At 45.7% G+C, this 27121-nt stretch overlaps 1 protein-coding gene across 1 annotated transcript in view; it reads right to left on the reverse strand.

Moving 5' to 3' along the window:
• Nucleotides 1-27121, reverse strand: part of cps1 (carbamoyl-phosphate synthase 1, mitochondrial) — a 196535-nt gene that overhangs the window by 60386 nt on the left and 109028 nt on the right. Inside the window, exons 19-27 of the mRNA XM_063051500.1 lie at nt 23935-24133; nt 23204-23380; nt 16770-16888; nt 12212-12353; nt 9579-9644; nt 9423-9486; nt 5581-5762; nt 1151-1345; nt 287-354 (exon numbers count right to left, since the gene is read on the reverse strand). Coding sequence (XP_062907570.1) covers nt 287-354; nt 1151-1345; nt 5581-5762; nt 9423-9486; nt 9579-9644; nt 12212-12353; nt 16770-16888; nt 23204-23380; nt 23935-24133 — 1212 coding nt within the window. The remainder of the gene's footprint in view (nt 1-286; nt 355-1150; nt 1346-5580; nt 5763-9422; nt 9487-9578; nt 9645-12211; nt 12354-16769; nt 16889-23203; nt 23381-23934; nt 24134-27121) is intronic.

Below are 27121 nucleotides of genomic sequence, written 5' to 3' on the forward strand. Positions count from 1 at the left end.
TGAATTCAAGACTACTGACAAGCAAGCATACTAAGAAACACACATAAAAGTTGCTGGTGAACACAGCAGGCCAAGCAGCATCTCTAGGAAGAGGTGCAGTCGATGTTTCAGACCGAGACCCTTCGTCAGGACTAACTGAAGGAAGACTAAGAAACTAAGAATCAACCTTTACTAAATTGTTATTCCACACCAGGGTTTAGATCTTCAGCTTCTTCCATAAAATGAAGCCAATAGCTCTGTCATACACCAAGTGGAATCCTAAGCCCAGAAAGACCAGTTACCGTACCTTAGGACGTAAGACGGCCTCAACAGGCAGGGGTATCCGACAGACTCCGCAAAGGACAGTGCATCTTCCTGGTAAAGGAAAGACACCAGATCAATAAAAGGACTACTTGCCCACACCATGCATCTCTCTGGCACGGAGTAGTGCAGGGCTCACCTCATCAGTAACAGGCGACTACAGATTCACTGGTAGACTGCTTCAATCGACAGAGTGACATTAAAAAAGGAGGCAGAGAAATTAAGGATTCAAGAGTAGGGGCAGTGAGATTGGGGATTTGGGACTGGAGAGCAGTGACATTAGGGATTTGGGAATGTGACAACGATTAGGTAGAAGAGAACAGTGAGATACAGATTCAGTAAAGGGGTTAGTGAGATTAAAATTTGGGAATAGATTAGGGGTTCAGAGAGTGTCACTGAGGTCAGTGGGGGAGGGATAAACATGGCCATACAATGGCATAGCTGGTAAAGCTACCTCCCCAAAACTTCACCAATACGGGTTCACTCCTGACCTCAGGTCGGTCTGCGTGTGCCGTTTGCACGATACCCCTGCGACCGAGTGGGTTTTCACTGCATACCATGGTCTCCTTCCACGTCCCAGTAACGTGTGGATAAGGTTAACTGGCCACTCAATTACCCTCTGTGCGGGTTAAGTACAAAAATAACCGAAGGGAAGTTGCTAGGCGTGGGAGAGAGAAGGTGCAGGGACACAGAAAGACAATAGGGGACTGGTGGGATTGCTGGCTGGGAGCTGGTAGGGAACTGATGAGTTACTGTATTAGGGATCAAGAACAGGAGGGGCACTTTCCCCGGAGAGCCTGACTCGTTAACCACGCATGACTTCCCGTCAGATGTTGTTGTGATTACTTACCAGGGTATTGGCGGCTGTCCACGAGGCCTGGGACACCAGGAGTTCATCAAGCACCGCAGAGAAGGTGGAGCGGTCCTCGGCCCGGTCGATCTGCTTCGGGTTGGTGCCCAGGATGTTCACACCGTACTTGTACAAGGGGAGGGCCAGGTTGTTTGGAATCTGCCCACCCACTGAAATAATGGACCCTCTGCACTCCTGAGAGAAAAATGAGTCACAATTCCAATAGCTCAGTAACCCACTGCTCAATGCACTGCAAACCCACACAACAGATCATATAGGGCATATAGTCAATGAGAGACAGGAAAACATGGGAGGTGCTGCAAGCTTCAGTGAAGGTTAAACTGAATCTTGATCTGTTCAAAATTAGCAACACGCTACCAGTGGGAACAGGTCTGTCACTATATATCACTGGTGGGGATGGAACTGTTGTGTATAACACTGGGGAACATTACTTATGGGGATAGGTCTGTCCCTGTGTAACGCTGGACGACAGTACTGACGCAGACAGGCCTATTGCCGTGTAACACTGGGGTACAGTACTAGTGAAAACATGTCTGTCATTGTGTATTATTGGGGTACAGTACTGGTGGGGATGGGTCAGTCACTGTATAACACTGGGGTACAGTACTGGTGGGGATGGGTCTGTCACTGTATAACACTGGGGTACAGTACTGGTGGGGATGGGTCTATCACTGTGTAACACTGGGGTACAGTACTGGTGGGGATAGGTCAGTCACTGAATGACACTGGGGTACAGTACTGGTGGGGATGGGTCTGTCACTGTATAACAGTGGGGTACAGTACTGGTAGAGAGGGGTCTATCACTGTATAACACGGGTACAGTACTGGTGGGGACGGGTCTGTCACTGTGTAACACTGGGGTACAGTACTATGGGGATGGGTCTGTCACTGTATAACACTGGGGTACAGTACTGGTGGGGATGGGTCTGTCACTGTATAACACTGGGGTACAGTACTAGTAGAGAGAGGTCTATCACTGTATAACACTGGGGTACAGTACTGGTAGAGAGGGGTGTATCACTGTGTAACACTGGGGTACAGTACTGGTGGGGATGGGTCTGTCACTGTGTAACACTGAGGTACAGTACTGGTGGGGAGTGGGGGTCTGTCACTGTATGACACTGGGGTACAGTACTGGTGGGGACAGGTCTGTCACTGTATAACACTGGGGTACAGTACTGGTAGAGAGGGGTCTATCACTGTATAACACTGGGGTACAGTACTGGTGGGGACGGGTCTGTCACTGTGTAACACTGGGGTACAGTACTATGGGGATGGGTCTGTCACTGTATAACACTGGGGTACAGTACTGGTGGGGATGGGTCTGTCACTGTATAACACTGGGGTACAGTACTAGTAGAGAGAGGTCTATCACTGTATAACACTGGGGTACAGTACTGGTAGAGAGGGGTGTATCACTGTATAACACTGGGGTACAGTACTGGTGGGGATGGGTCTGTCACTGTATGACACTGGAGAACAGTACTGGTGGGGATGGGTCTGTCACTGTACAACACTGGGGTACAGTACTGGTGGGGATGGGTCTGTCACTGTGTAACACTGAGGTACAGTACTGGTGGGGAGTGGGGGTCTGTCACTGTATGACACTGGGGTACAGTACTGGTGGGGACAGGTCTGTCACTGTATAACACTGGGGTACAGTACTGGTAGAGAGGGGTCTATCACTGTATAACACTGGGGTACAGTACTGGTGGGGATGGGTCTGTCACTGTGTAACACTGGGGTACAGTACTGGTGGGGATGGGTCTGTCACTGTGTAACACTGGGGTACAGTACTGGTGGGGATGGGTCTATTACTGTGTAACACTGGGGTACAGTACTGGTGGGGACGGGTCTGTCACTGTGTAACACTGGGGTACAGTACTGGTGGGGATGGGTCTGTCACTGTATGACACTGGAGTACAGTACTGGTGGGGACGGGTCTGTCACTGTGTAACACGGGTACAGCACTAGTGGGGACAGGTCTGTCACTGTGTAACACTGGGGTACAGTACTGGTGGGGACGGGTCTGTCACTGTGTAACACTGGGGTACAGTACTGGTGGGGACGGGTCTGTCACTGTGTAACACTGGGGTACAGTACTGGTGGGGATGGGTCTGTCACTGTATGACACTGGAGTACAGTACTGGTGGGGATGGGTCTGTCACTGGGGTACAGTACTGGTGGGGATGGGTCTGTCACTGTATAACACTAGGATACAGTACCGGTGGGGATGGGTCTATCACTGTGTAACACTGGGGTACAGTACTGGTGGGGCTGGGTCAGTCACTGTATAACACTGGGATACAGTACCGGTGGGGATGGGTCAGTCACTGTAATACGGGAACAATACTGGTGGGGATGGGTCTGTCACTGTATAACACTGGGGTACAGTACTGGTGGGGATGGGTCGGTCACTGTGTAACACTGAGGTACAGTACTGGTGGGGACTGGGGGTCTGTCACTGTATAACACTGGGGTACAGTACCGGTGGGGATGGGTCAGTCACTGTATAACACTGGGATACAGTACCGGTGGGGATGGGTCAGTCACTGTAATACCGGAACAAAACTGGTGGGGATGGGTCTGTCACTGTATAACACTGGGGTACAGTACTGGATGGGATGGGTCTGTCACTGTGTAACACTGAGGTACAGTACTGGTGGGGACGGGTCTATCACTGTATAACACTGGGGTACAGTACTGGTGGGGACGGGTCTGTCACTGTATTACACTGGGGTACAGTACTGGTGGGGATGGGTCTGTCACTGTATGACACTGGAGTACAGTACTGGTGGGGATGGGTCAGTCACTGTATAACACTGGGATACAGTACCGGTGGGGATGGGTCAGTCACTGTAATACGGGAACAATACTGGTGGGGATGGGTCTGTGACTGTATAACACTGGGGTACAGTACTGGTGGGGATGGGTCAGTCACTGTATAACACTGGGGTACAGTACCAGTGGGGATGGGTCAGTCACTGTATAACACTGGGATACAGTACCGGTGGGGATGGGTCAGTCACTGTAATACCGGAACAAAACTGGTGGGGATGGGTCTGTCACTGTATAACACTGGGGTACAGTACTGGATGGGATGGGTCTGTCACTGTGTAACACTGAGGTACAGTACTGGTGGGGACGGGTCTATCACTGTATAACACTGGGGTACAGTACTGGTGGGGATAGGTCTGTCACTGTGTAACACTGGGGTATAGTACTGGTGGGGATGGGGATGGGGACGGGTCTATCACTGTGTAACACTGGGGTACAGTACTGGTGGGGACGGGTCTGTCACTGTATTACACTGGGGTACAGTACTGGTAGAGAGGGGTCTATCACTGTATAACACTGGGGTACAGTACTGGTGGGGATGGGTCTGTCACTGTATGACACTGGAGTACAGTACTGGTGGGGACTGGTCTGTCACTGTATAACACTGGGATACAGTACCGGTGGGGATGGGTCAGTCACTGTAATACGGGAACAATACTGGTGGGGATGGGTCTGTGACTGTATAACACTGGGGTACAGTACTGGTGGGGATGGGTCTGTCACTGTGTAACACTGGAGTACAGTACTGGTGGGGACTGGGGGTCTGTCACTGTATAACACTGGGATACAGTACCGGTGGGGATGGGTCAGTCACTGTAATACGGGAACAAAATTGGTGGGGATGGGTCTATCTCTGTATAACACTGGGGTACAGTACTGGTGGGGATGGGTCTGTCACTGTGTAACACTGGGGTACAGTACTGGTGGGGACGGGTCTATCACTGTATAACACTGGGGTACAGCACTGGTGGGGACGGGTCTGTCACTGTGTAACACTGAGGTACAGTACTGGTGGGGACTGGGGGTCTGTCACTGTATAACACTGGGGTACAGTACTGGTGGGGACGGGTCTGTCACTGTGTAACACTGGGGTATAGTACTGGTGGGGATGGGGATGGGGACGGGTCTGTCACTGTGTTTAGTATAGTACTGGTGGAGATGGATCTATTGCTGTATAACACCGGGGCCCAGTACTGATTGGGACTGCTCCGTCACAGAGAATGTAGGGTTCAAGTGTGTAGAAGAAAGGAAATATCGTGATAGGTGAGACTAAATGAAAATGCAGCCATAATTATCACATTAAGCTTCTGAATCTCTAATACATGCTTTGAATAGGAAAGCACTGGGGACATTTTCCATAGACCAGGATACACCACAGGAGGAAGAAAAGTCAAGCCAATAAAAAAAAACTAGTCACTTTTGATACTGTCAGAAATAGAAGAGTGAGGAATGTAAATTTGAAATATTTGATCTTTAGCCCAGAAGATGTGATGTCATTATAACAGTGCAGGAGAGCACTAAAAAGGCCAGTTGGTAACAGTGCTCTGGGTGAAGAGCTGTTGCTGTCTTACCTCTTGTTCGTAGATGTCCAGGATTCTTTCCAGTGAGAGCTCCTCAAAGTAGAGCCTGTCACACTCATCAAAATCAGTGCTGACGGTTTCAGGATTGTGGTTTACGACCACCGTCTTCTTGCCGAGCTGCCGCAGGGTACGGATGCTGGAGACGGCACACCAGTCAAATTCCACGCTGCTACCTGGAAAACAAAAATCCTGACCTCTAGAAGGAGTCACTGGGCTCCATGTGTGTGCAGGAAGCAGCACGTATGCCAAGGTGGGTATGATTCCATGGGTTGCCCTCATCGTTCTCCTCAGGGTCTGCTGGGATTTAATCCCCCGTGCCCCCATCATGGGATATGAAGCAGGACCTGCCTACCCCACCCCCCCCACTCCTCAGTATGCTGAGTGGAGAACCTACAATGCGTTTCAAGGTCAAGGGATGTCACGGAAAACCAAGAAAAAGGGCTATGCAGGGCAGGGATCCTAGAAACATTGCGTCGTACATAAGCCCAGAGGATGTGGACTTCCTCTGAATAGCAGACAGGTTCAGCACATGTTTGTTACCAATCCCCTCGGGGGCAGAGGGAACTAGGTGCAGCAGTGCAGTGTTTTGTTCAGACATGACGTGTTATAAAGTACTGGAAAGATTATTACGGACACACTCTCTTGTTCTCACATGGAGACACGCACATGTTTTCTCTCTCTTTAAAATGTTTGAAATAAAAAGAAACTCAGGAAAAAGAGGCACAACAGCATGGGAAGGGAAGAACCCAGAGTGAACTGTCCTTACCTAACAAGACACACAGCTTGCAGCTTGTCCATTAATGGCAACAAGGAAGGACAGCAGAGGCAATATGGGTCATATTAATACTGAATGTTCAACCACTTCATGTTTACAACAAATCACCTCAGAGACTTCAGATAAGTTACCCAGAAATTGCTACTATTTGTGCTGAAGGGAAGACTATAAGACCATAAGACATAGAAGCAGAATTAGGCCATTTGGCCCATCGAGACATTACCACCATTTGATCATGGCTGAGTTTTCCTCTCAATCCCATTCTCCTGCCTCTTACCCCTTAACCTTTGAAGCTTTTACTAATCAAGAAACGATCAACATCTGCTTTAAATATACCCAATGATTTGGCCTCCACAGTTGTTTGTGGCAATGAATTCCACACATTCACCATTCTCTAGCTGAAAGAATTTCCCCTCATCTCTGTTCTAAAGGGACATCTTGTATTCTGAAGCTGTGCCCTCTAGTCCCAGATTCGACCACTCTATCTAGGCCTTGCAATATTCAGTAGGTTTCAATGAAATTGCCTCTCATTCTTTTAAACTCCAGCAAGCACAGGCCCAGAGCCATCAAACACACCCTTTGGATTAATCCTTTCAATACTGGGAATATTCTCATAAACCTCCTCTGGACCCTCTCCAAAACTGCTCACAATCCACCTTGCAAAGCCTCAGCATTACATCCTTACTTCTATAGTCTTGTCCTCTAGAAAGGAACACTGACATTGCATTTGCCTTCCTTACTACTGACCCAACCTGCAAGTTAACCTTCAGGGAATGTTGGAATCCTGCACCTGGATTCCCGAGTCCCCTTGCACCTCCAATGTCTGAATTTGCTCCCCGTTTAGAAAACAGACCACGCCTTTACTTCTTCAACCAAAGTGCATGACCATACACTTCCCTACATGTATTCCATCTGTCACTTCTTTGCCCAATCTCTTAACGTGTCTAAGTCTCTCAGCAGGACACCAGTCACCAGAATTCACCTAACCTTTGCAGAGACCTCAGTGAGGTTACAGGTCTGGCCAACAGGAGCCCAAAACCTGCTGGAAAGGAGGAGAGAGAGAAGTTCTCAGTGGGGTAGAGAGGGAGGGGTCTGTGAAAAGTCCTCAAGGGGGTGGGAGCAGTGATGGTGAGTATGTGAATTTTTCAGGACAGGAGAGGATGAGGCAGAGAAGTCTTCAGGGATATGGAACAGGACAGTGAATTTATTAAAGCTGGAATGAGGAAGTGAAGGTCTCAGAGGGTCGGGAGAGGGAGCAGTGTTCTTGGGGAGGGGGAGGGAAGCAGGGTCACGGATCACATAAAGAAAATGAGGTCTTCAGGATGATAGCGGTGGGGGAAGATCTGAGGAGGATGTCCACAGAATGCTATTGATCAGCTGGAAAAGGGGGCAGGGAAACGGCAGACGTAAGTGAATGTTTTTAAGTGCCATTGATACATTTTAGGAGGTCCAGTAAGTGAAGGACAGCCCTCGGGAGTATTGAGGAACAGAGTGAGCTTGTAGTTCCAGTGTACGTTGAAGGTGGCAAATGGGGTACATTCCTTCAATAGCCCATCATAGAACAAGACAGTAGGGAGGCTAGGGAGAAAATGTTAGCAGACATTTAGGTCATTGGTGCACTACATGAGCGAAAAATGGAGCTGAAGTCGGCTACCAGGGCCGCTCAGGCCAACTGATCAATATGAGAGAAGAATGGCTAGCCCCTTATTTTACAGTTATGTCCCACTGTTCATGACACTCACATTACTGAAAACGTCCAAACATCTACTTGTCAAGCCTTTTCCCCGTAACCTTTGATGGGCTCACTAACCTATCAAACTCCACCTTAAATATACCCACAACCCTCCAGCTGTCTCAACCAGAATAGTGCTTTGAGCCCACGAAGGCCGAGGCAGGGACAGATGAAAATGGTTTCAAAGCTGAATGTTTTGCAGGCTGGAACTTAGAACAACTGGGTGTCATGAGCAGTTAAAGCCAATTCAGGGCTGTTAGCAGATAAGCAGTAGGACAGTGTCTGGGGTTTCCAGAGGTAATGATGGGAATGGAAGCCACTGCTGACTATCGTAGATTCCAAGCAGTGACATTGTCACTCAATCAAGAGAGGTTCCAGCTATAGAGAGTGAGCTTCACCATTTTAATGGGTACACAGAGTTTATCAGGGAGCTGTAAATTTCCGAAAGGTTAACTTGTAGATTGACACAGTGGTAAGGAAGGAAAATGCAATGTTAGCATTCATGTTGAGATGACTAGAGTATAAGAACAAGGAGGTAATGCTGAGGCTTTATAAAGGATTGGTCAGACCACATCTGGAGTATTGTAAACAGTTTCATGTCCTTCATCTAAAAGAGGGTATGCTGGTATTGGAGAGGAACCAGAGGAGGTTCATGGGAATAATCCCAGAATTGAAAGAGTTAACGTGTGAGGAGCATTGGATGGCTCTGGCCCCGTACTTGCTGGAGTTAAGAAGAATAAGAGGAGATCTCATTGAAACTTATCAAATATCAAAAGGCCCAGATAGAGTGTACGTGCAGAGGATGTTTCCTATAGTGTGGGAGTCTAGGACCAGAGGGCACAGCCTCAGAATACGATGACCTTTTATAATAATAAAAAAGCAATAAATATTGAGAACGTGCGATGAAAAACCCTTGAAAGTGAGTCCATGGGTGGTGGGAAGAGGTTAGTAATGGGACAAGTGAAGTTGAGTAAAGTTACCCCCTTTGGTTCAAGAGCCTAGTGGCTGAGGAGTAACTGATCCTGAACTGTCGCCACAGACAGCTGTGGAAGCCAAGTCATTGGGTACGTTTAAAGTGGAAGTTAAAAAGTTCTTGTTTAGTAAGGAAGTCAAAGGTTACGGGGAAAAGGCAAGAGAATGAGATTGAGAAGGATAGTAAGTCTACCATGATGGAATGAGAGTTGTCTTGATGGGATGAATGGCCTAATTATGCTCCTACATCTCATGGTCTTGATCAACTTCAGTAGTACGAGTTGGCAAAAACCCAAGGGATTAGGTCGAGAATGAAACTGTAAGGAATGGCAATTCAACTCTGCTTTAAGTTACCAATATGGTATGGTCCACATCCCAGCACCATTATTCCATGATCGTTGAAATCCAAGTCATGCTCCTGAAAAGTAGAAATAGAGCTCAGCAACTCTTGGTCACAAGGTCAGAGAAATTTGGCAAATAAAAGCCAAGAAAAGCCTCCGTCATGCTCACCTGTCCATGGTATGTGGAGTAGAGGTAATTGGTAATAGCTGGGTACTCGGCAGCCAGGGTGTCAATCTGGTAAAGGAAAGCAGAAAATAGAGAGAGTGAGCTGGAAATGGACAGCCATGAGCCTTCTTGCGTCTCGGCCTCAGATCAAGCTGAGTGCCTCTTTCTGGTGGGAGTGGATCACTGCGATAAGCCTTCCCCAAAGGCCTCATCGAGGAGAACAGCAAATGGTGCCCAGACACACAAGAGACAGCAGGTGCTGGAGTCAAGATCAAAAACAAACTGCTGGTGGAATTCATCAGGTTAGGCAGTGTCTGTGGAGGGAAAGGAAAGGTTGACTTATCTCAACCCGAAATGTTGTCCTTTCCCTCACAAATGCTGCCTGACCTATGGAGTTCCTGCAGCAGCAAGTTCATTTTCATTTTTCATTGACAGACACAGCACACTAACGTGCCCTTCTGGTGCTTGGGCATGCTCCACCCAAGTACCACTCATGTTCTCTGTACTATTTATATATTATTGTCATTTGCATTTGTACAGTTTGTCTTCTATTGCACACTGGGTTTTATTTCGGAGTAGTTTTTCATTGATTCCATTACATTTCCTTATTCTACTGTGAATGCCTGCAAGAAAATGAATCTCAGGGTAGTATATGGTGACACACACGTAGTTGGCTAAAAAATTTACCTTTAACTTTGAAATATACCCATGTGACCAATTAACCTACTGAAGTGTATGTCATTGGACTGTGGGAGCTGTTTAAGAAAGTCAACGGGGATAAACCATGAAGTTATAGGACAGTAAGCCTCATATTAGCGGTAGGGAAATTATTCAAGATTCTCAGGGAGAGGATTGGCTCATGTTTGGAAAAATATCAACCTGCTAGGGGCAGTCAGCATGGCTTTGTATATGGAAGGCCCTTTCTCACAAATTTGAGCATTTTGAAAAATGGCGAAGATGACTAATGAGACTGGGGCAGTGGATGCTTTATATGTGGATTTACAGAAGACATTGGACAAGGTCCTTGACAGTTGGCTGACTAAATTCTATGGGATCCTTGGTGAGTTGGTTAATTAGATCTAGAATTGGCTTGATCATAGAAGACGGGGTTGGTAATGATGGAGCAGGATGATTCTTGCTGGAAGTCTGTGACCAGTGGTGTTTGCAAGGACCTCAATTATTAGAAATATATATCAATTACTTGGATGAAGGTGGAATGGATCTGATTAATAAGTTTGCAGATGAGACAAAATTTGGCAAAATTGGTAATAGTGTGGAAGATTTTCAAAGGATTCAGCAGGAAATAGATGGGTTAGAAATTTAGACAGAGAAATGGCAGATGGAGCCCTAATCTAAATAAATTTGAGGTGGCTCTTTTTGGAAGGTCAAATACAAGAGGAAAGTATACAATAAATGGCAGGAACCTGTGAGAAATTGACGTAATCGCATTCATAGAGTTGTGGAGCAATACAGCACAGATACAGGCCCTTTAAATCAACCAGTCCACACCAACTCCTGTCCACACAAACATACAGAGGGACCTTGGGATGCAAATCTATTGCTTCCTAAAAATGGCAACATAAGTGGATAGAGTGGTAAATGCAGCAGAGGGTGCGTTTGCCCTTATTGGTAAATGTGGCTTGTGGCGCATTAGTCAGGGTACTAAATATAAAAGTCAGCAAGTCACAATGCAGCTATGTAAACTCTGGTTAAACCACATTTGAAGTATCGTATGCTGCTCTGGTTGGCCATCAGGAAAGACATAGAAACTTTGGAGAGTGTGCAGAAGAGATTTAACCACAATGATGTCTATATTGTCTCTAATAGTTACAAAGGAAAGGTTAGACCAAATTTGGAAGACTTTTCTCTGGACCTTCAGAGACGGAGAGGGGAGCTGATAGAAATATAAAAAATTATAAGGGGAATAGCTAGATATTCCTTTTCTCAGGGTAGAAATGTCAAATACTAGAAGACATGGGTTTAGAGTGAAAGATGAAAGTTTAAAGATTTGTAAGGCAAGTTTTTTTTGAACTGCAGGGAGTGTGGGGTGACTGGAATGCACTACGAGGGGTGGTCATGGAAGCGGACACCATAGTAATGTTTAAAAGGTAGACACAAGAACAGAGAGGGAACAGATGGATATGGTTCATGAACAGACAGAAAGGATTAGTTTAAATTGGTATCATGCTCAGCACAGCTTTAGTGGGCTAAATATCTTATGTATGTCTGCGGCTCTGTTCCACATAACTTTTGTACGTCTGAGGCTCTTCGGCGCATGGTAAAGTCCTGAGAGCCACTTAAGGACGATGAGGGAAGTGGTAGGGTCAAGGCACCATTTTGTAAGGGAAGGGACATGGGATAGGAATTCCAGGGGAGCATTAAGGATATCTGAATGGAGCAGCACTAGGACGTCAGCACCTTGATGGATGGGAAGAGGGAATAGTAAAGCCAAGGAGTGAACTTTAATGGTCAAAGGTGAACTGGGATTCAGGACCACAGCAAAGAGGAAGTCCATATCTGACAGACTAAATGTGTCCGCACATTCCTACTTTTGAGTACTGACACCAGAGCCTTCCACCCCACTGACAACAATGATGGGCACAGCTCTACTAAGCAGAGAAGAAAAAATCACCCACCTGCTTAACCTGCGGTTTGATGTTCCTCGATATCCGCAGTTTCCTTGCGTCAAGTTCACTGAGACCAATGCAGTTCCCAATCTGGCGGTCTGAAAACCCATCTTGTTTTGCCTTTAACAGCAGTGCATCAGAGATGGTTTCACTAGTGAAAGAAATCGCACCTTTTTATAATGCAAATCTAAAATTTACATTAAACCAAATCACTTTGTTATGAAACTTTTCACCTGCATTATAAGGTAGAATTGATAATGTGGGTTACTACAACTTTTTTTTAATTTAGGATTTTCATATATAAAAAGACAGTGTTTCATAGTAACATTTCAGTTAACCTGGCAAGTTTTAGGGGACTGCAACCAAGAAAACTAGGTAGGTTCAGGGGAGATTACCAAATAACAAAGGACGTGTAGTTTTAAGGTGAGGGGTGGGATTGTTTAAAGGAGATTCACGATGCAATTTTTTTTCTACACAGAGTGGTGGGCGCCTGGAATGTAATATTAGGAGCAGTGGTTAAAGTAGATACAACAGAAACTCTTAGGAGGCATTTAGGCAGACATACGAACAGCGAGGAAACGGAAAGATATGACAATATGTAAGCAGAGTAGTAAGACCAGCAGTATTGTTAGTTCAGATGTGGTTCCTGCGCTGTACTATTCTACATTTATGTATCTGTGTTAATGTGGAGAACGCTGGGAATACTTGACAAGTCAAGCAGCAACTGTAGAACATGCTTAAAGCAGGGCTTCAGCCTAAAACATTAGCTTTGTTCCTCTTTCTGTAGACACTCCATGGCCTACTGATTACTCGCAGCATTTCGCTTTTCTGTTTCTTATCTCCAGCATCTGCCGTGTTATAGTTTCCTTTGGAGATAATTGGGATTCATTTATTCCACAAGACGAGAGATCATATCGATAGAACGTAGATCTAGGATTACCAAAAGCAAATTAAAATTGCTGGACAAGAAGCTACGTAATTATTGAACTGGAAGTGAGAAAAGAAAATAGAGAAATAGAAAGAGAAAAGACTGGAAGGAGTGAAAACCATTCTGCAAGCTTATCACGCAGCCAAATCCACAACAACTCATTCCAGGCATCTGCCACATGGTGTAGAAAAAAAAACCCTCATCCGGCTTCTGTTCTGTGAACTTCTGCCTCTAGGGAAGCAGACAGAAATGAGATCTGAAACTGCACAATCAGCAAACACAGGATCAGCTGCTCCACTTGAACAGATGCCCCAGCAATGTCCCTCTTGGATCGACAGAATTCTCAATTTCAACAGCTCAGTGACTGCACTCAATTCTACCAAGTCAGAGGTATAGCTCTGGGATGGATCAATGTATTCCCATCTCTTGGTGGGTCGGTAGAATAGCTATTGTTTCAGTCCTGCTCAAGTCCCCCTTTTTCCAGTTCATTGAAGACTATCGGTGCTGGTATGTAGCAGCCACCTCAATCTCAGCCAGCTCCATCATGGACAGTAGCCTCCCCAGCATCGAGGACATCTTCAAAAGGTGATGTCTTAGAAAGGCAACATCAATTATTCAGGACCCCCATCACAAAGGACATGCTCTCTTCACATTACTACCATCAGGGAGAAGGTCCAGGAGCCTGAAGACACACACTCAACGTTTTAGATACAGATTCTTCCCCGCAGCCATCAGATTTCTTGAACGGACAATGAACCAACCCATGAACACTACCTCATGATTTTCACTCTCCTCTTGCTCTACTTTTTAAAGTTATTTTAATATATATTTCTTATTGTAATTTGTAGTATTTTTTATGTATTGCACTATGCTGCTACTGCAAAACAACAAACTCATGACATATCTATATGCCAGTGACATTAAACCTGATTCTGATCTGTTTCATACACAACTCTGTAGTTTCCTCACCTTATTGCTAATTTCCACTGTGCTCTGACTTTCATCTGCCTCACCTCTGACTCTTCCCATTCTCTGTCACTACCTTAGGCATCAGGTTAGCCATTAGAATCAAAGTTCACCGATTTGCCTGGGTGTCACTAGGACATCTCCACACTGTTCCTTGTGGTACTTCTTGTCATTCCCCAATCTGTACCACTAATGCTGCCTGTCCCACCGCTTCCCCGACGGCTCTCGAAATGTTTCCCTCTTCCCTCCACCACAGTTTACGAGGCAACATTGCTGACAGGGATCTCAACTCGGTCCGCTCCATTTCTGTGCCTTTAATTGACTCATTGGTTTATTAATTATTTCACCTGCCAGCACATTTTTAGGTCACGGGAGGAAACTGGAGCATCTGCAGGAAATCCACACGGTCACAGGGAGAATGTGGAAGCTCCCATAGTAGCAGAGGTCAGGACTGAACCTTGGTTACAGGAGTATCACCAGGTCACTCCTGGTCTTGCAACAAAAAGCAGTGTACCTTCTGCCTTCCTAATCATTAGCTTGATCTACCCTGTAACTTGCAATCATCTGTGTACCTGGACCCCATCAACTCCTTTCTACCTCTCAACTTTTTTCAAAGTAAACTACATTTCTGTGTTTTTTCTGAAGCAGATGATGTCATATTTTTGCCATATTTACCTTTCCCTTTGACATAACATGTCCTTACCTATTTGTTTGGCCTGTCTCCAATATCCTGAAGCTCCCCTATATCATACATCCTCACAACACACACAGTCATTAGCTTTGAACAGTGCAGATCACACCTGACCCCGTAATCCAATTCATTAACTTAGATTGCAGACAGCCAAAGTCCTGACCACTGTACTGTCCACGTTGAGCTTCCACATTCTTCCCGAGACTGTGTGAATTTCCTCCAGATGCTCTAATTTCCTCCACTGACCTAAAAATGGCCTGGCAGTTAATTGGCCTTCGCAAGCTACCCTTCAGGATAGTTAAACCTATCCCCACGGCAATTCACTGCTCACAAGCTACAGGTCTGGAAATGTCCTGCTTTTATTCCAAGGTCAATGGGAATAACAATTCACTCCAGGTTAGTTCCCCAATCCCCTGAGCTCTACTTATTTTAACAATCTCTTGTGTAGCAGATACACTGCATCAACTACTGAGTTCAGTTCTACACACAGCTCCTCAGCAAATGAAGTGGTATAGTTCTTCTTGCAGAAACACCCTGACATGGGCTGATAAGTGGTATTTGTGCACTAAAATGTCCAGGTAATGCTCATCACCAACAAGAGGGAGCCAAACTACCTGCCCCTTATTCAATGCTCTCATAATTGCCTCCTTGCAGGTCACTGATGTCCTGAATTGGATCTGGACTAGCCATACAAATATTGAGACTAAAAGAGCAGGTTGGGGACCAGGGCTCCTGCAGTGAGTGAGTCACAAAGCCATTCTACCATTTGCAAGGTGCAAGTCAAGAGTGTGACTTGTCTGGATGAGTGCGGCCACAGCACTCCACACTCGCCATTGTCGGTGAGACCCTACATTGAACTGGGGACTACTTTGTTGAACACCTTCGCTTTGTCCACAACAAGCGCAATTTCCCAGTGTCCAACCATTTAAATTCCAACCGCTATTCCCATTATGACATATTGGTCCAAAGCCCCTTCTACTGCCATGATGAGGCCAATCTCAGGTTGGAGGAGCAACAGTTAATATTCCGTCTGGGTAGCCTCTAAATGGATGCATGAACATCGATTTCTCTAACTTCTGGTATCTCCCCAACCCCCCTTCTTTTCCCACTTTGGCTCCCCTCTTACAACTTCTCTTCTCCTCACCTGCCTATCACCTCTCCTTTGATCCCCTTTTTCTTCCCTTTCTCCCATGATCCACTCTCCTCTGCTATCTGATTCCTTCTCATGCGCCATTTACCTTGTCCACCTTTCACCTCCCAGCTTTTTGCTTCATCCCCCCTCCCCTACCCACCGAACTTCCCCCTCACCTAGGCTCACTTATAACCTTCTCGTCTTTACTCCTTGCCCTCCCTCACCTTCTTATTCTGGTTTCTTCCCTCTTTCCTTCCAGTCCTGATGAAGAGTCCCAACCCAAAATGTCGACTGTTTATTCCTTTCCATAGAAGCTGCTTGACTTGCTGAGTTCTTCCACAATTTTGTGTCAGTTACTCCCCATTTCTAGCATCTGCAGCATCTCTTGCATTTGTAAAAAAATGTTTAAATGGCTGGTGCACCATTCACAAAACGCTCTGCAGTTACTCACCCAGACTTCTCCAACAGTATTTCCCAAACCTGCAACCTCTCCCACTGAGAAAGACAAAGACAAAGACCAGGTGCCGCTGGGGAGCAACACCAACTGAAAACCATCATACTTGTGAATACATTGTCAGTCCACGGCTCTGAGGTGCCAAACTCAGTCCAATGCTGCCTTGACTTCAAAGCCAGCTATCCTCACCTTAGCCTCGGAAATCAGCTCTTTTGCAATGTTTGAGTCAACTAACCAAGATCTGGAGCTGAGTGGTCCTAGTAAATACCAAGTTGTGTTAGTTCATCAACCTATAAGGTCATTCTATCAATGGCCATGTTAACAGCTGTTACAATACATTAAATGTCATGGACACATGTTAATCTGAGAAATCATGGCAATACTGGGCACAGCTACCTGTTGTGTTTGCACAGCTCTTTCTCCAAAGTTACGATCTGCTTAAGTCTGTAGAGGAACCACTTGTCGATAGCAGTCAGGTCGTAGATCTCATCCACTGAGATACCACTGTGTAATGCCTGCAGAGAGTGAGAAACAGGCTGTGGTGTCAGCAATCAGACAATACAGGGAGAAGTGGGAAATAAGGGTTGTGTCCCACTCCCAGTGACAAGGACCGGTAAGGAGTTCAGTCCAAATCATAGCACCATGAGACATAAGCTGTGGCTCTAGGCACAGTGCAAACACCATTTATAAATCCACCAATGACACAACTGCAATTGACAGAATCGTTGATGCTGACAAGATAAGAGCGATCAGCTGGTTAAGTGGTGCTGCAGTGACAATGTCATTAGGACCAAGGAATTGATTGTGGACTTCAGGAACCTCACCGAGGGATCAGTGGTGGAAAGGGTGAGCAGCTTCAAGTTCCTGGGTGTCAACATCTCTGAGGATCTATTCTGGGCCCAACATACTGATACTGTGATGAAGAAAGCATGATAGTGGTTATATTTCACAAGCAGTTTGAGGGAATTTGTTGTGTCACCAAAGACTCTAGCAAATTTCTACAAATATACAATGTGGAGCATTCACCATCTGAAATGGAGAGGCCACTGCACAGGACCGGAAGAAAGCTACAGAGCATTTGTAGTGTATGGGTGCTGGGCAGAACATGGTGGGGTGCGGGGGTGGCAGGGGAGGAAAAAAAAAATCTGGGAAATGAAGGGCTAGGGTGGCAAATGGGGGACTGGGACAGCGGAGTGTGTGGAAGAGAACTAGAAAGAGAGATAAAGGAACAGAGGAGGAAGGTCCACTGAAGGTGGATCACTGAAATGCTCATGTCATTGTGCCGTTCCTGTAGTTTGTGTCTGGCCCCACCCTGCCAGGGAGGGAGGTCAGGACAGATGTTTCAGTGAGGAAATGAGGAAGGGGGAATTAAAACAGATGGCATCCCGGAGGTCCAGAAGGCCACGGCAAACAGAGTGCAGGTGCTCACTGACGTGGTTACCTGGTCTGTGCTTGGTCTCACTAATGTAGAGGAGGCCACATCTGCAGCACCAAACGTAAGTGGACAAGACTAGAGGGAGTAAAGCAGTCACCAATAATGGGAAATGAAGTTCAGAGGTGTCCCTGTTTGCAAGTCACTTAAGGCTGAAATGCAAGTGAGGAAGGCAATTAGATCAGGTAGGTTGCCCTTGATTACAAGATGATTTGAGTACATAAACAAAACTGTCTTCCTACAACTTGAGAACTCACTGCGAGACAGAGCACTGTTTTGACCTCTTTATCATAAACACAGATATATTGGCAAAAAAAGGGACTGCACCTGTAATACACATAACAGGGTTTTGGTATGGTGGGTCAGTGATATGTGGAAAAACTAAATAGACTGGGTCTCAGTTCTACTGACCTTACTAAAACTTACACCAATTAATTGTCCTCTACAAGGTCAACGCAGAGAGGAAGTTTCCCTTGTCCGAGGTGTTGGGAATCAAGGCTCACAGTCTCAGGACAACAAATAGGCCGTTCAGGGCTGAGGTGGTGGTGACGTTTTTGGGAATTTTCTGTCTGGTGAGCAGTAGAGGTCCTGGTCATTAACTGCATTCAACACATTTCTGGAGAGAGGTAACCTGACAGAGGTGTATAAGGTGATGAGAGGCATTGATCATGTGGATAGCCAGAGGCTTTCTCCTAGAGCTGAAATGGCTAACGCAAGGGGGCATAGTTTTAAGGTGCTTGGAAGTAGGTACAAGGGGGATATCAGAGGCATGTTTTTCATACACGGAGAGGTGGATGCATGGAATGGAAGGTGGTAGAGGTGGATACAATAGGGTCTTTTAAGAGACTCCTAGGTAGGTAGATGGAGCTTAGAAAAATAGAGGCAGGGAAATTCTAGGCAGCTTCTAAGAGTAGATTACATGGTCAGCACAACACTGTGGGCCAAAGGGCCTGTAATGTGCTGTAGATTTCTATGTTCTATGTTCCGAGAGGAGTCAGGGGATACAGTATGGAAGTGGAAAAGCAGCTGTGATTTTGTTGAATCAGAATCAGGTTTAGTATCACTGACATACTGTAGGTCATGAAATTCGTTGTTTTACGGCAACAGTATGATACAATTTAAAAAACTGTAAACTACAATGATACATAACACAATTAAATAAATAGTGCAAAATGAGAGACAAAAAATAGTGAGGTAGTGTTTATAGGTTCATTGTCCATTCAGAAATCTGATGGTAGGGGGAAGAAGGTGTTCCTCAGATGCTGAATGTGTGCCTTCAGGCTCCTGTACTTCCTCTCTAATGGCACCAACGAGAGGAGGGCACGTCCTAGGTGAAGGGGGTCCTTACTGATGGATGCCACCTTTTGAATATACTTTGATAATAAATTTACTTTGACTTTGACTCTGCCGCTGAGGTCTCAGTGGACGGGAGAAGCATGGGAAGCCAAGGTACTGGATGGGGTGAAGGGTGAAAGCAAATGGTACAAAGCTGGAGGCCCCAGGACAGAAAACACTTCTTCCAATAAAGGTCATCAGACGTTATCTCGGTCTCTCTCATCACAATGCAGCCTGAATGGCGGAGATACCAGAAAGGAATGACTTTGTCTAATTAAACAACCCACTCACCTCAGAGGGAATGCTTATCTGTATTGTCAGTAGGTGTCTGTTCACAGATTAGCTTAATCACCAAAGCTTAGACCCATTGGTCACGGGGGTCAGGACTAGCATCAGCCTAGAGTCAGAGTGCAGAGGTAAAAAAAATGTTCTGCTTTCTGGGGGGAGGTAGGGGGCTTGTCCCCTGGGCAAAATATCAGGGGTGAAAGCAAAGGGTGAGTGGGTGACAAAGGGCAGGCAAAGGTTCTATGAACTGAATGGCCTCCTTTCTACCAATTCTTTGAATCAGGAACAAGATACTCACCCAGCCCTTGCACAAGGAAAATATCAGATAGTTCCTGAAAACCAAGGGTAAATGAAAATGACTAGCCAAGGGTAAATGAAACAGAAGATGGATTGAGTAATGGCTTCCGAAGAGTGAGAGACTTCCTCTCTCACTTTAACTCAAACCATAAGATGACCGAAAGCAAGGGAAGGGGGTGGAAGTGCAGACATCAGCGGCAGATACTGAGCTCTCAACAGGCCCTTTTCTCCTACTGCACCTTGCCCCAACTTCTACAATCTGTTTGTTTCTCCTTGTAACCAGGACTAGGGCTAGAACAAGTTCAACAGTCATTGGTGTAGGCATACATGCACAGGGCACAAATGTTATTTTACCAGCAGCACAATATGACGACAAACATTGTTTCAAATGAGGAGGAATAGGTTCATGAGGAGGAATTTCCTTAGCCAGAGGCTGAGGAATCTGTGGAATTCACTGCCACAGACAGCTGTGGAGGCCAAGTCATTGGGTATATTTAAAGCAGAGATTGATTGTTATTTTATTAGTAAGGGTGTCAAAGGTTATGGGGAGAAGGCAGGACGGTGGGTTGAGAGGGTTAATAGATCAGCGATGATAGAATGGCAGAGCACTCTCAATGGGCCGAATGGCCCAATTCTGCCGCCCATGTCTTATGGTCAATAAACGCAAATTATAAATAACTCATACTTGTGCAAAATGAATGACAAAATAAACATTATGAAACTAGTGCACAGCTGGAGAGAAGACAACAATAGGTCATTCTCACATGGTTGGTTCATCCACAAGACAGAGGTGCATGGGATCCATGGTGACTTAGCCATTTGGGTTCAGAAGGGACAAGTTCAGTAAGCTTTTAATTACTAGTTCAATTAGTTCAGCCTAACATCAAGGGCAGACAGGCCTGTTCCTGTGCTGTTCAGTTCTACACTCTATATTCAGTAGAATCATGTAGTAACAGAGCAAGAGAACAGGACCTTCGGCCCACTAGTGGAGGTCAAGCACAGCAATCTCCTCTCCTCAATGCCTCTAAAATGTTTTAATTATGCCCGCCTCAACCTCTTTCCCTGGCAATTCATTCTAGGTATTTACTACCCTCTGTGTTAACAACTTACCATTTCGGCTTCTTTTAAATCTCGCCCCCCCCCCCCACATTGTGACAGTGTCCTCAGTTTCGGACTCCCCAACCCTGGGGTAAAGACTATGACTGTTCCTCTTACCCATACCCCTCATGATTTTATAAACACTAGGCGCACACACCTTCTTCTTCTATGCTCCAAAGAATAAAGATCCAGTCTGACTAACCTCTCCCAATAACTCAGGCCCTCTAGCTCTGACACCATTCTCATAAATCTCTTCTGTACCCTCTCCCGCTTAACAATGTCTTACCAATAACACGGTAACCAAAACTGTATCCAGTGCAGCCAGTGGAGTCTCACCAATGACTTGTGTAACTGCAACATAATGTCCTTACTCTTAAAGAATGCCCCGACTGACAAAGGCCAGTGTGCTAAACACCTTCATCATCATGTCTACGTACACGGCCACTTTCCGCGAACTGTGCACTTTCACTCCTAGGTCCCTCTGTTCAACAACACTTATCAGTGCCCTGCTATTCACAGTATAGCTCCTACCCTGGTTTGAATGTCCAAAATGCATCACCTCACACTTATCTAAGCTGAGATCCATTGTCCATTTCTCAGCCTACCTCCCTAAGGAGTAGATTTACACTCGGGCCACTTTATTACGTACTTGCTGTACTAATAAAGTGGAAACTCAGTGTGTGTTTGTGGTCTTCTGCTTCTGTAGCCCATCCACTTCAAGGTTCGATATGTTGCACATTCAGAGATGCTCTTCTGCATCTGTTGTAACGCTTGTTATTTGTATCACTGTCACCTTCCTGTCAGATTGAACCAGTCTGGCCATTCTCCTCTGACCCCTCTCATTCACAATGCAGTTTTACCCACAGAACTGCCGTTCATTGGATGCTTTTTGTATCTTGCACCATCCTCTGTAATCTCTGCTGTGTGTTAAAATTCTAGGAGATCAGCAGTTTCTGAGATACTCAATCCATCCTGTCAGGCAGCAAAATCCATGCCATGATCAAAGTCACTTAGATCACGTTTCTTCCCAATTCTGGTGTTGAGTCTGAATAACAACTAAGCTTCTTGACCATGTCTGCCTGCTTTTATGCATTGAGTTGCTGCCACGTGATTGGCTAATTAGATATTTGCATTAATGAGCAGGTGCACAGGTGTACCTAATAAAGTGTACATGAACTAGGCTGAAGCGGGACAAGGCACGTAAAGAGCATGGACAGCTGACTAGGGTGTCAAACCGTCATCAAAAGATACAGTAGGATATAGATCAGTTGGAAAGTTGGGCAGAGAGATCTGGGAATTGAAGGATAGGGACCATGTGCAGGTCAGTGGGATTGGTTAGACTAGCACAGTGACATGGTGAGTCAAAGGATCTGTTCCTGTGCTCTACTGCTGTGTTCTCTTAACCACAGAGTTCAGAAGGATCCAGCAATCTGGTTAAAGACTGCCGCCCAGCTAGAATAGAATGTATGGTTCTACATGGAGAGAGGGTGACCCCTGCTGTCACAACATGGGACAGCATCAGCAGTGTTGTGTTCCTGTGCTGGTTTTCCCCCGGACAGAGATACACTGTACTCACACCCGTCAAATGCTGAGAGAGAAGGCTGGCCCTCCACAACATCAACATCACCTGTCTAGTTATTAAACTCATTGAAGTACCAAGGTCACTGTGCTTTCTGGGGATGTGGACTGCGGAATAGTGGAAGAAGCTCTTCTGACATGCACTTGCAGAGTCCTCTCATAGAAGAACCAGCCTATCTGACAGCTAAATCTAATGTCAGCATTCAGGCAGCTTCACAGAGGAGAGAATGTTCAGGGGACTGCAAGTGTCTTCAATGCACCAGCATTATGAAAGGAGGTCAAAACACCTTTGGGAAATAGCACAGTGGTTAACATACAAATGGCTTCTCCTGTTCTTTCTGTTCAATCCTCGGCCATTTAGGCTAATGGGCAGTGGCAGCCTAGATTCCCCATATAAAGCCACCTTCGGTCGCCTTCTCTGGATTGGCACAGATGATTATTAACTCAACTGTCTTGATACTGTGATCTTCTAATCCTCTTGCAGAGGGATAATCTAAAATGTGCATTCACCTCCTGCTTCCACAGCTTTTTGTGGAGAGAATACACCAGATTTCCACACTCCTCTGGTGGAAGCAAGCAGGGAGTATTAAATTAGGCCCACCCACCCAGTTCTTTATGAACAGTGCATCTGGACCCATTGTTGGGAGTTCCATCTTCACTGATCACCTCTATAAGATCTCTGATCATAAAAGATCCTCAGCCTGGCACAGAGTTCAGAAAACCAAGACCACATACATCTCTCTGGAGAATACTAGGATAGAACTTCCCATAACAAGCAGTAGCTATGTTGCAACATGGTCATTACCTTTGCCAAGGAGTAGATGCGGTTAATGGATGGGACAGAGAGATCTTTCTGCAGGTCAAAATCAGCAGACCAGGACTTCTTCATGGGGAGGCGGGGGACAAAGCCTTCCACGGATGGGTGACACATCCTTAGAGCTTTCTGGAAGCTTTCTTCGAACGTGCGGCCAATAGCCATTACCTGGACAATGCAAGCAGAGGTCAGACTCAAATCAACTCACACACAAAGTTCGTCATTTTCTATCCTGAGGGACTGTATACACAACTCATCATCAAATGGCTTTGATCAATGCTTGGTCACCTATTAAATCATGTTCATTAGTGTCAACCTACCCTCTGAAAATACTACCCCAGCTATGAACTGCTCTCCTGCTCCCGGTTGCTGCCTGATTAGTGAGGTTCAATTCACTGATAGATAGCTGTGGATCAAAGTGTTGAACTTAACTGAAAGGAGGGATATGGACCATATACAGGCAGGAAGGATTAATTTACTTAGGAATCCTCAGCTTAATTTGTTTGGCACACCATCGTGGGCCAAAGGGCCAGTTCCTGTTCTGTACCATTCTGTGTCCTGTGCTCTATCTTTCTAGACTGACTAATCTTTGAGCTAAATAAACATCACAATGTAAATGTTAACTCAGTCCAGAAGAGGCAGTTCATCCTTCACAAAGGCTGGTGGCAGAAAGAGGCCAGTAGACATAGAAACGTGCCAATTGAGTTAGTCAACGCACTCACCTCCCCAACACTCTTCATGGAGCTGCCAATCTCGCGAGAGGCTCCATGGAAACGGTCCAAGTCCCACCGAGGAACCTTGGTTACAATGTAGTCCAGGCTGGGTTCGAAGCATGCCGTTGTCTTCCCTGAAACAGCATTCTTGATGTCAGGCAGGGGTATGCCAAGGGCCAGCTTAGCAGCCACAAAGGCCAGTGGATATCTGTGAAGAAAAAGATCGGAATCAGTGGCTGGCGACCAGAGAAAAGCAGCTTTCATTCCCAGACATGAGGCTGTTCAGTGTGCGGCATCACACTTGAGCAGATACATGCACGTAGACTGAACAGCTCTAGTCCCTGTGCAGGGATAGCAGGTTCAATTGGTGGAAATGTGCTTAGAACTAGAGCCTTTGGCAGGGAAAGGAGATGCTGAGTGGCTGCCCAAGCTCTGCTGCTCTCCAATTGATGAACGGCTGGTAAAACCTTACCACTGAGCTTCACGCAGTCATGATCAACAGGTTTATCTGGGCTAACTTACCCTCCAAACATATAACCTCAGCCACTCATTGTTTCTTTCCTTCTGCGTGATCCACTTTTATTTCAGAGTTATGTAGTTGTTTTTCATTTGTATTGTAAGGTATTAAATCACCCATAACCAGGATTAAACTAAACAGTCTGGAATTCCCCAGGTTCCAGCTCAATGCCTTCCCTATTTATCAAGAGTGATGGGTATAGAACATTACACCACAGTAACGTCCTTTGGCCCACGATGTCGTGTTGAACTTTTAACCTACACTAACATAAATCTAACCACAGAGAGCTCCTTGTTTCTTCCATCTACATGCCTATCCAAGAGTCTCATAAATGTCCCTAATGAATCTGTTTCTACCACCAACTCTGGCAGCACATTCTATGCACCCACCACTCTCTGTGTAAAAATCCATCCCTCTCTGACATCCCTCTATATTTTCACCTTAAAATTAAGCCCTCTCACACTCGCCATTTCCAGCCTGAGAAAAGTCTCTGACTGTCCACTCTATCTATACCTCTTATCATCTTATACAGTGGTCCCCAACCACTGGGCCGCAGACCGGTACCGGGCCGCAAAGCATGTGCTACCGGGACGCGAGGAAACGAAACGATTTGGCGATATGAAACGACATGAGTCAGCTGCACCTTTCCTCATTCTCTGTCACACACTGTGAACTTGAAATAACCTACCAAATCATACCAAGTAACACATAAAACCTAAAATAACACTAACATATAGTAAAAGCAGGAATACACAGCCTATATAAAGTAGAAATAATGTATGTACAGTGTAGTTTCACCTAACAAAATTGGGAAGATTAAGCCAAAACCGATTTGTAGAGAAAAAAAAAATCAGCACGTACACGTATGCACACGTTACACATGCATACACAGGTGCCCGCGCAAGGCTTCATGGTCATGGTAGTCTTTCTCTGGGTAAACACAGTGTCCCGTATTTGACTGCTACCTTTGTCCCTTATTTGGGAGTGAGAAAGTTGGCAACCCTACTTGAACAACCCCCCACCGATCGGCCGGTCCGCAAGAATATTGTCAATATTAAACCAGTCCACAGTGCAAAAAAGGTTGGGGACCCCTGATCTTATACACCTCTAACAAGTCGTCTCTTACCCTCCCTCGTCCCATAGAGAAAAGCCCTTGCTTGCTCAACCCTTCCTCATATGACATAGTCTCTAATCCAGACAGCACCCTTGTAAATCTCCATGGCACCCTCTCTAAAGCTTCCACATCCTTCCAATAATGAGGTAACCAGAACTGAACACAATATTCCAAGTGTGGTCTAACCAGAGTTTTATACAGCTGAAACATTACCTCACGGCTCTGAAACTCAATCTCCAGTCTAATGAAGGCCAATACACCATACACCTTCTTAACCACCCCATCAACTTGTGCGACAACATTGAGGGATCTATGGACAGCGACCCCAAGATCACCCTGTTCGTCCACACTGCTAAGAATTCAACCATTAACCCTGCACTCTGCCTTTAAGTGCAATCTTACATAGTATATCACTTCACTTTTCCGAATTTAACTCCATCAGTCACTTCTCATCCCAGCTCTGCATCCTATGAATGCCCTGTTGTAACCTACAGCAAACTTCTTCACTGTCCACACCACCACCAGCAACCTTTTAGTCATCTGCAAACCTACTAATCCACCTTTTCACTTCCTCATTTACAAAAATCAGAAGTGCAGGGGTCACAGAACAGATCCTATGGGATACCCACTGGTTACCAACCTCCACCACAGAATATGAACCATCTACAACCATTCTCTGCTTTCTATGGGCAAGCCACTTCCTTATCCATACAACACACACACAATCCTGGATGGTCTGCTAAAGGGTCTTGAACAAAACATCAACTGTACTCTTCTCCATAGATGCTACCTGGCCTACAGGGTTCCTCCAACATTTTGTGTGTTGCTTGGATTTCCAGCATCTGCAGATTTTCTCTTCTTTGCATCTGAATCCACACAGCCAAGTTCCCCTTGATCTCATGCCTCCTGACTTTCTGAATGAGCCTACCATGTAGAACCTTGTCAAACACCTTACCAAAATCTATACACACCACACCTACTGCTCAACCTTCATCAATTTGTTTTGTCACTTCCTCAAAGAACTCATTCGGACTCACAAGGCACAACCTGCCCATCCGGAAAGCATGCTGACTATCCCTAACCAGACCACACTTCTCCAAAAGCTGATAAATTTTGTCTCTAAGAATGCTCTCCAATAGTTCACCCACTACTGATGTAAAACTCTCTCCAATTTTCTGGTTCTACTCCTGCAGCCAGTGAGGATGTAAAGGTAATTGCCAAAGGCACAGAAATCTCTTCCCTCACTACCAGTAGTAACCAGGGGTTTATCCTGTCTCGTCCTGGGGACATACGGTATCTAGCCCAATGTTAAACATTAATTCTAAAAATTAAGATTAACTTCATTTGTCACTTATACATTGAAACATCGGATCACAGAGTGAAAACATACAACCTGTTTTACTCTGTCCTCACGTTCATCAAAGTCCCTCTCCCTGGTGAATCCTGAAACAAAGTATCCATTAAGAACCTCTCCTACCTCTTCTGACTCCAGATATCTTTCCTCTTTTATCCCTGATTGGTCTTACCCTCACTCTAGTCATCCTCCTGTTCATCACGTTCGTGTG

Source organism: Mobula hypostoma, chromosome 6, assembly GCF_963921235.1.
Source record: "Mobula hypostoma chromosome 6, sMobHyp1.1, whole genome shotgun sequence".
Classification (NCBI taxonomy): Eukaryota; Metazoa; Chordata; class Chondrichthyes; order Myliobatiformes; family Myliobatidae; genus Mobula; species Mobula hypostoma.